Source organism: Nematolebias whitei, chromosome 13 (assembly GCF_014905685.2).
Source record: "Nematolebias whitei isolate Nwh7 chromosome 13, NemWhi1, whole genome shotgun sequence".
NCBI lineage: Eukaryota > Metazoa > Chordata > Actinopteri > Cyprinodontiformes > Rivulidae > Nematolebias > Nematolebias whitei.
In genome coordinates, this window is record NC_056510.1 from 4562187 (window position 1) to 4572159 (window position 9973).

General features: G+C 44.1%; 1 protein-coding gene across 1 annotated transcript in view; it reads right to left on the reverse strand.

Moving 5' to 3' along the window:
- Positions 1-404: 404 nt before the first annotated feature.
- The window catches only part of LOC119419774 (adenylate cyclase type 5-like), a 14498-nt gene continuing 4929 nt past the window's right edge, over positions 405-9973 (reverse strand). Inside the window, exon 2 of the mRNA XM_037687157.1 lies at positions 405-542. Coding sequence (XP_037543085.1) covers positions 405-542 — 138 coding nt within the window. The remainder of the gene's footprint in view (positions 543-9973) is intronic.

Sequence of the window (9973 nt, forward strand, 5' to 3'; positions counted from 1 at the left end):
AATTTCAAACAATAATATCGTTTATCGCAATAATTTCTGAGACAATTAATCGCCCAGCACAATTTGTTATCGTGGCAGGCCTAAGTTCAAGAACTATGGCTTCTTTAAATAAATATCCATTTCTGATAAATTATCATGTTTAAATAAAAAGATGTGGGTGTGGAAAACAAATAAAAGTGAAGTAAAGGGAACAAGTTGTGCAGGATGGTTATTAATAAAGTCTTGGCAATAACGATTTTCACCTTCCTCCTTTAACAACTTGTATTTAATCATGAAATGTTGCATCCGTTCAACAACAGAACTTCTGTTACAGATCAAAGTGTTTCTTATTGACCAAGACTGTGAAGATCAGATCAATATGCAACATCTTGTGACGTTAGACGGACGTGAAGCGTTTCTTATTGTTACTCCTGGTGTCCGTCACGCGTCGTGATGGTGAAGGTCGGGTCTTTACGAGTTGTAGAGTCAGGACTCAGCGAGTCGTCGTTCTCCGAGTCCTTGAGGACCTTCAATGAGCTCTGCAGCAGGAGGCTTTCATGGAACTGCAGAATATTTTTACTTTATGCGTTACAAACCGTAAATCTTAACGGATGAATGGCAGGGGGGATTTTAGCTTCTTTTTGGGGGTGCTCAATCACCACTAAATTTTAACTCAACACCCCTGAAAATTTAAGAAACCATCATTAGGATTTTGTAAGGACGCCCAGGTCTTAAATCTTAGATTCCCCGAATATTGACTAAATTTTAAATAAACATGGAATAAATGATGAGTCCTAAACAGGTTGGTAAAATATATTTTTATGGCACAAGTCGGATCCTTGGGCGGCACGGTGGCGCAGTCGGTAGAGCTGCCGCCTCTAAGTGAGAAGGTTGTCGGTTCAAATCCCACCCCAGGACCATTCTGGGTGGAGTTTGCATGTTCTTTCTGTGCATGTGTGGGTTTTCTCCAGGTACTCCAGTTTCCTCCCACAGACCAAAAACATGCACGTTACACTGACTGGTAATTTTAAATTGTCCCTAGGAGAGAGAGAGTGAATGGTAGTTTGTCTCGTTTGTCTATGTGTCCCTGTGATGGACTGGAGACATGTCCAGGGTGTTGCCCGCCTCTCACACAGTGATGGCTGGATATGGGCATCAGTTGTTCAAGCCAAGAGCCATTGTCAGAACTGGGGGCTAAGCACCCCCTAAAGGTCAGATCCTAAACTCGCCCCTGGTGAATCAGTAAAGATTTAAATTATTTTAAAATGCGCAGCGTGTCTCCTGATACAGTAACAGCTGTACTTTGATTTTAGATCGGTTGTGTGGATTCAGTGGGGGAGTTTTTTTTATTTAATATTATTTAAATAAGATATACAGTATATTTATATTTTCATTTCCTGGTTGCTCAAAATTAACGTTTGTTTTTGTGTTCATGAGGTTCAATTAATCTTAAAATCTAGGTGAAATTAAAAATGAACTCAAAAGCAAAAAAGATCAAAACGTCTGGCCAAGGTGGGCCACCAATTCTTTAGGGGGGGCCAGTGCCCACCATGCAGAACCCCACCCCACCTTGGTGGTTCCCTTGTATCCAATACCATGTTCTTCTAAAAATGTTTGATTAAGTATCACAGCTGAGCTTCTCATGCTACATATGGACATATGCACGTACTAATATACATATTTACTTTACTTTGAGTTTTCAAGGCATGGCATGGATCAGTGAGGGTTCATGGATGACTCTGACCTGTAACCCATGAACAGTTGTATCCAGCTAAGCTCACTCAGCAGCCAAGGTTCAAACTCTGTCCATATAAGGCCAGGAGCCTGTGAGACTTATCACCCCCTGGATAACGGTCCTGCTCCGCTCTGCAGTCAGAACACGAGCGGAGGCATCGCTGGAGAGGGTTCTGAGAACCGTGGCTGTTCTCTGACAACCGGCCAAAGAATAATGATAACCTGAGCTGAAAATGGCTCTTCTCGCCTGATCTGGACCACGCGTAATTTCAGGACCTGTTTCAGCTCAATGTAACGAGCCCTGTCTAAATATAAAAGGGACACAGTCGTGCAGAGATACTCCTCTCTACTAATGGGCGTGAAACAGTCAGACAGTTCGAGTCTCTGAAGAAACCGAGTCATAAACATGAAAGAATCCCAGCAGAGTTTGTATTTTTACACCGAGAGTGAAGGGTTGGCCAAAGTGTTATTGTGATATGGGGGTGGGGGGTAATCTGACAATCGGTGCCCTTCAAACAAAGGGGTATGAGCTGCGCTAGCAAGAAACATATATATCGTACTTTTCGCCGTAAACGTTTCACCGCCGTATAAGTCGCATCAGTCCAAATATGTCTAATGACGTGGAAAAATCCATAAATGGTCGCTTCGCCGTAAACGTCACATTTATTATTATGTCACCCGCCGCTGATGCGTTGCATTTGTTACGCGTCACCGCTGACAACCTGGAAATGTGGGCCGGTGTTGTGCCAAAAAAAAAAATCGATTGGCTGCCAAATGGCGGCCGTGGAAGCGTGCACGGGAGGACTCTAACAAGAAATAAACCAGATTAACACTTAAAAACAATTATTTGTTTGCTTGGCATTATAGCGAAGGTGCGTCTCACTTGAACTTTTCCTTAATAAATGCACGTTAACGGCCAAACCAGCTGCATTTCACTGCAGTCTGAGAGCGAAGTGCTCTGTTGGGAAAATATGGAACAATAAGATCTTGAATATAAGATGGAGCTAGGTTGTTGAGGGCTTTGTAGGTTAGAAGTAAGATTTTGAATTCTATTCTGGATTTAAATAAATACCAGTTGATACTCTGTACACTAAATATTGGTCTGTATTAAGTTGGTTGTATCGACATATAAAACAATCCCACTGATAGACTGCCCTCCTTCCATTTATCTCTCACACGCTGCAAAGCCTCACAAGAAGGACAGACGACGTGAAGACGTCTGAGGGACGTCTCTGACCGCTCAGAGACAGGCAGAGACACGTGCCTGAGGTCAAAGACAGAAGATGCAGGTCAGTAAAAACTCATAAACCGTCTCGTTTCTTATCACCTGCTGTGAATGCAGCGCAGTGTTGTATAATTTATTAATAAAAACTCAGTGAAAGAACGTGCATCTAAACTGGCTTTGTGCAGTTAATAACAACCCAGTTGTTGCAAGTCAAGCTTCACCACAAAATAGGCTAAATTATAAAATATTTAAATGCTAATTAGGCATTTTTTGACTTTTCAAAATGTTAATAAAGCAACAAAAAGAGCTTTTATGTCATCTTATCAACAACAAAGTCCCATAATTACAATTTGAATCTATAGAGAATAAATCCATCATTTATATTTTTATTCTAAGAATTTGTTTGTTTTTTTTAACTGCAAGAAAAATGGTCTTAATTTTTATTATTTTACAAATCTTTTTGTTGAAAATCGGCACACACAAAGAAATAAAATTAGGGTCATTTTTCATATCGACTCGTTCAGAGGCTCATTTGTTTTATGACCTCCTGTATTATTCATAATCATTTCACCTTCCCAGTTCTCAGGAGACCATCGGAGGGACATAAATCATGGGCTTGTATTTGTCAGCCCTTTATGCTCCTCCAGAACATCTGAAAAACAGATTTCCTGCTCCCTTTGAACCGCTCGTCAACACGCATCAAAATCTGTAGAGAAAAATAAGTTTAAATAAGCTTTCCAGACTGGAGATTTTTTAAATGTATATTTTCTATTAATCAAATATATGAAGCTTTTGAGAAATTATAACCTAAACCAGAACAGAGCTATTTTACTGGTTGTTCTACATCTGTCAGCTTTATCCTGCTTGTGTCAGACTCAAAGCCGGTTTAAAAAGTTTTACATTAATAGTTTGACGTGAACATTCTTGCCATCAAGTGTCGTCTGGGTTTCACAGGATGATTAATTTCATAAATAAATAAAAGTATTTGACACCATAAGTCAGATATTTGTACCCGATGTATAAAAAGGGGAAGCACTTCCTGTCAGGTAAAGAGATGTACCATCTTCAGCGTGTTGATCCGATATTACATCCTAACTCTCTAAACTCTCCGTTGTGTCGTCTGTTTGACAATTCTGAGCACTACAAATTAAACTACCTTTGTTTACGACGTCGGCATCATGTCAGCCATGTCGGTTTGTTAGAAAAACGTCTCGTGAAACACCGCACAGATTTTAACAAAACTTTTCTGGACATCTACAGCTGTTAACGTTTTGCGTTAACCCAACCCCGTTTAGAAAAACACCGAGCGTCAGAGTCGTCCACAACACGCACTTTGAGCGTGACGTTTCACAAAATGTTATGAGTTCTCTTAAAATGTCAAATTTAAGGTTTGAACAAAATTCATGCGACTTTGCCGTGTTTCATCCGAAGACGACCTTAGACTTTAACTTTGCCGTGACATGCAGCGGATGCATTACAGAGCGGCACGGTGGCTCAGTTAGTAGAGCTGTTGCCTCTCAGAGAGAAGGTTGCTGGTTCAAATCCAAGCCCAGGGCCTCGCTGGGTGGAGTTTGCATGTTTTCTCCGGGTGCTCAGGTTTCCTCCCACAGACCAAAAACGTGCATGTTAGGCTGACTGGTAACTCTAAATTGTCCCAAGGTGAGAGTGATTGTCTCTATGTGTCTCTGTGATGGACTGGAGACATGTCCAGGGTGTCCCCCGCCTCTTGCACAGTGACTGCTGGATATGGGCACCAGTGACCCCCATGATCCAAAAAGGAAGAAGCAGGTAAAGATAATGGATGGATGGTTGGTTGGATGGATGGATGGATGGATGGATGGTTGGTTGGATGGTTGGTTGGTTGGATGGATGGATGGTTGGTTGGTTGGATGGATGGATGGTTGGTTGGTTGGATATGCGTCCTTTAAGAAAGGTTCAGACTTTGTTTACTCAGAAATAACTCTGATTACTTTTATACATTTTTCATACATCTGGACGAACCTTTTTTAATCTGATCGTGACCGTCAGATTAACAGTGTCTACATTTTATAAAAAACAATCCTTTGGGTCACCTGCACAAACGAACACATCAGGTTAACGCTAACCACAGAGTTACTGACGAGTAATGTAGTGGGTCACATAACTCCAAGCTGAATATCAGACTAGAAATGAACCATCTACTCACAGAATAACAAAGATTAACAGATTAGTTCACACAGCTGACAATTAAACAGAAAAAAAAATCATCAAAAATCCTATAAATCAGCTGGAAGCAGTGACCCGCCACTTGAACGCAACACAAACACAGGGATCATCATCATCATCCTCGACAAACAGCAGCAGGTCAGGGACGTTTAGCATAATCACGTCTAATTTCCCCTGAAAACAATAAATCTCATGAGTCTGAGTTTCTATGAGGCAAACAAACTAATTAAAGCTAATGGATGCAAGATTAGCCGAGTGAAGCAACGATGCCCCAGTGCAAGCCTCAGTGTTGCTCTGCTCACCACAATAAAAGCGCGTCAGTGCAAAAGTGGAAACTATGCACCAGTTCTAGAGTTGACTGTCAAATGATCTGCTGCTGGAAAGAGACGGCGACGGTGGAGGGAGAGGACGCCGTGTCTTAGTTGCTGTACGCTTAATGCTTGCAGGTTTAAATCAAAGCAGAATAACTATTCAAACGTGTAGTCACCCGCTGCCATGAAAGGTGGAGGTAATGTCCGTATGTTAGCAAAATATTTCATGAAGCACGGGACAGAACGCAAGGAAACTTTGAGAAACACTGGATGTACGTTCACAGCCAATTACAAGATGGCCGCCAAAGTTAAGAAGCCTTAGCAAACTCAAAAACAGTTACTCAGTTTAACGTTGTTGTTTTTCTTCCTTCGGCCGCTCCTTCTTCAGGGGTCGACACAGACCACTGAGCTACCACAGCCCTCTGTGTGGAGCAGAGAGCTGCATCTAGGGCGCCCGAGGAGCGGATGATGGGGGTTAAGGGCCTTGCTCAAGGGCCCAGAGTGGGGCAAATGAGGGTGGAGTCAGGTGGGGTGCTTCACCTATTCCACCCACATTTTGATGTTGTCCGTCCGGCGATTTGAACCGGCGACCGTCCGATCATAGGCCCACCTTCTCGAACCTCTGCGCCCCCCAGTCAGTTGAACATGTGCATTTCGGTGTGGTATTAGCTGAAAGACATCTCTAACGTTTGCTCCAAGCACAAACAGATGGAGCAAAACACTTTTCTTTAAACCGTTGGCATAAATGCAGCGAGCAATATGCATTCCTTCAAAACAGCCACAGGTGAGCCACAAGCCAGTGTATCTTTGTGCTGGTCCAAAGCCCGGGTCAATGATGAGGGGGGTGCCAGGAAGGGCAACCAACGTAAAACACCTTCATCAAAACAAACATACGAGTTCATCCAAGCGACACCATACCGGATCGATGGAGGCCCCGGTTAACAACGTCCGCTGCCGGTGCCGTTGACACACGCGGTGCCGGCGGACAGCGTGCTACTGTTAGTCGAAGACAACGAGGAGGGAAATGTGCCAGGAGACAGAGGGAGAAGAGGAAAGTAGGACTGAAAGTCAGCCGTACATGGAACAGTGAGGCTACAAGGAGCAGAGGTCACAAAGGTGCAGGACTTCGACTTGGGGTCCACTGTCCAGGAACATGGGGAGTGTGGTAAAGAGGTGAAGAAGAGAGACCAGGCAGGATGGAGTGATGGAGAAAAGTTTCAGGAGTGATTTGTGACAAAAGGGTGTCAGCAAAGGTCAAAGGAAAAGTTTACAAAACAGTGGTGAGACCAGCTATGTTGTCTGGTCTGGAGACAGAGACATGGACAAAAAGACAGGAGACAGAACTGGAAGTGGCAGAAATGAAGATGTTGAGGTTCTCCTTAGGAGAGACAAGGATGGAGAAGATGAGATCATCAGAGGTACAGCACAGGTTGAACTGGGAGATAAAGTTAGAGAGGACACACTGAGATGGTTTGGACATGTCCAGAGGAGGGACAGTGGTTTGGACATGTCCAGAGGAGGGACAGTGGGTATATTGGTAGAAGGACGTTAGAAATGCAGCTGCCAGGAAAAAGACAAACAGGAGACATCTGGATGCAGTTAGAGAGGACATGGAGGTTGGAGTGAGGACAGAAGACACGGAGGACAGAGTGAGACAGAGGAGGACTCGCTGTGGCGACCTCTGAAGAGGGAGCAGCCAAAAGAATAAAAAAATAATTTTAATTCCTTCAAGAAATACTAGACCTTTTGTTTCCATTTGTACTTTATAATTAATGTCAGGGCTCAGTTCGTACAAAGATGAAAATCTTTAACACAAAAATTCAGCTGATTCAACTGACTGATGTTTTTATTAACTGTCAACTACTGTGTAGAACTGTGTTTAGGAGAAATAACAGCAAGTACTGATGAAAAAAACAATCATTAAACCAGACTGATTTATGCATCCGTTTGATCCAGAGCACAAAACAATGTCCAAACACGCCACGGCTGGAACGGCACGAGCGCTGTCCCCTGAAAAAAGTTGGTTGGTGTTTCCGAAACAATCCGTTGCTAAGAAACAGGAACACGGTGCTGAGTTTTATTAATTCGCGCAGGAACACGTCAGCACTGCTCTGCACAAGGTGCTCGAGCTCGCGAGTACGTTTCTCGCATTAGGAGCATCCTGCGCCACAAACATATTTAGATGTTGCCATGGAGGACGAGCACAAAGCAGCTGGATTCTGATCGAGACCGTTTTCCCAATCGCTGCCTCTCATGGTCGACAGCACGAGGAGCTCTTTCAGTGGAGGAGCAGTCGGACCGCGGAGACTCGGGATGAGACTGAAAGCATGTCCGCCACAAACAGGTCGGGACCAGCAGTGATGGGTGTAACGAGGCAATGATGTGGACATCTGGTTTGAATTTGCTCACATTACAAGTGGCAGAATATACAATCAGACAGCCAGCACCTCCTGTTACTACTGGAGGCCAGCCAAATGGGACTCGTCTGCATACGCCCCCCCCCCCGACCCCCACCCCTTAACGATTTGGGGAAGGGAAACGTTCAAAATGCCAGTCCCAGAAAGAATACAAACAGGCAGCACGGTGGAACAGTTGGTAGAACGGCTGCCTCTCTGCGAGCAGGTCGCCTCGGTTCAAATCCCGGCCTTTCAGGGTGGAGTTTGCACGTTCTCTCCGTGCACGCGTGGGTTTTCTCCGGGTGCTCCTCCCACAGACCAAAAACATGCATGTTAGGCTGATTGGCAACTCTAAATTGTCCCTAGGTGAGAGACAGAGAGAGAGAGAATGGTTGTCTCATTTGTCTCTTTGTGTCCCTGTGATGGACTGGAGACCTGTCCAGGGTGTCCCCCGCCCCTTGAAGTGACTGCTGGACATGGGCACCAGTGACCCCTGCGACCCGAAGAGGAAGAAGCGGGTAAAGATGATGGATGGATGTTTTTGTGTGTTCTGACAAAAAAAAAATCAAAACAAAGACTTTGATTTAAAAATAAAAGTCAAAATTATGAGTGCCAAGGCTAACAGGAGGTAGGACTCAAGTACGCAGTCAGGCACATAAAGCTCATGGAAATCACTAAAAACGTTTTCTAATTTAACAAACAGACTTCTTACAAAAAAAACCTTGAGGAGCAGAAGGAACAAGCGGAGCACCAATGTCCCCCATCGTTGAGGGATTTGAATTGTCAAGTGACCTTTCTTAAGCCTAGATATACCCACACCCCAAAACAGAAGTCGGAACCTCCTTTTCCAAGTTATCCCGCTCACAAGATGGACCGACGGGCATTTCCAGATCCCCTCTTTGCTCCACAACGACTAAAGTCCGGCCGCACGTGGCACGTGAACTGCTTCCTGCTCACCTGACAAACAGAAGCATGACATGGACCGAGGCGCTGGAAAACAGCTGAGGTTCATGAGAAGGGGAGCAGGTGTGAGTGGGCGTGGCAGCACTGAGGACCAGACACTAACTGGGAAAAGTACTGGAGTGGCTGGAAACACAGAGAGGTAAAAAGTCAAGTCTCCAAAGACAGAGAGCGCTGCAACAGGTTTAGCCATTGAATTTTCAAAATAAAAGCATCACAAGCCTTTGTCTTCTTGCTTTAAGAGCAGTTGAAGTTTAACAATGAAAGACGTTTTATAACCACAGCTACAACTGATGTTCATGAAAGCAGCATGATGACACCGCCCAACTGCTAACGTACAACGCACCACCCAGCGCCGGTAATCCCACAGTTCAAAAAGCATTATTTATCCTTGACCAAACACGCTGCAGTCCGCAGTCAGTACGAAGCTCTTCTATGGGAACGAGACGTAAAACAATAAACAGTCACCACGTCTGGATGTGAGCAGCATCATTTCAAAAGATCAGTACCCTCAGATGACTCGTGTTGCATTTTAAATGCAAAAGAATAAAAAAAGCTCTACGGGTCAAATCTCTGGATCGTACATAAACAGGACTTGTCTAGCTCAGAAAGTAGCCGGGTCCTGTGTAAACGCTGGAAACGAGCTAAAAACAACCGCACGATGAAGAAAGAACAACAAACACAGCAGCTTGTTCCCGTCCGCCCACGTCAGCACATCAAATGACGGCGTGGATTTCACTCCGAGCAAAACAGACGCAGAGTCGCACGTCCATTCGATCAAACTCAACACGAGCGCGACTGTCGCTTCGAAAACATGGGTGGAAAAAAGTGAAACTCTCAGACGTTCTCCGATTGATCTATTCTTCACCAACTCAGATTGTAGAACTCCTTCCTTGCTTAATTCATTCCTTCTTTCCTTCCTTCTATCCTTCCTTGCTTAATTCCTTCCTTCTTTCCTTGCTTAATTCCTTTTTCCTTCCTTCCTTCCTTGCTTAATTCCTTCCTTCTTTCCTTGCTTAATTCCTTTTTCCTTCCTTCCTTGCTTGCTTAATTCCTTAATTCCTTCCTTCCTTCCTTGCTTAATTTATTTTTTCCTTCCTTCCTTGCTTAATTACTTTGTTCCTTGCGTAATTACTTCCTTCCTTCCTTGCTTGCTTAATTCC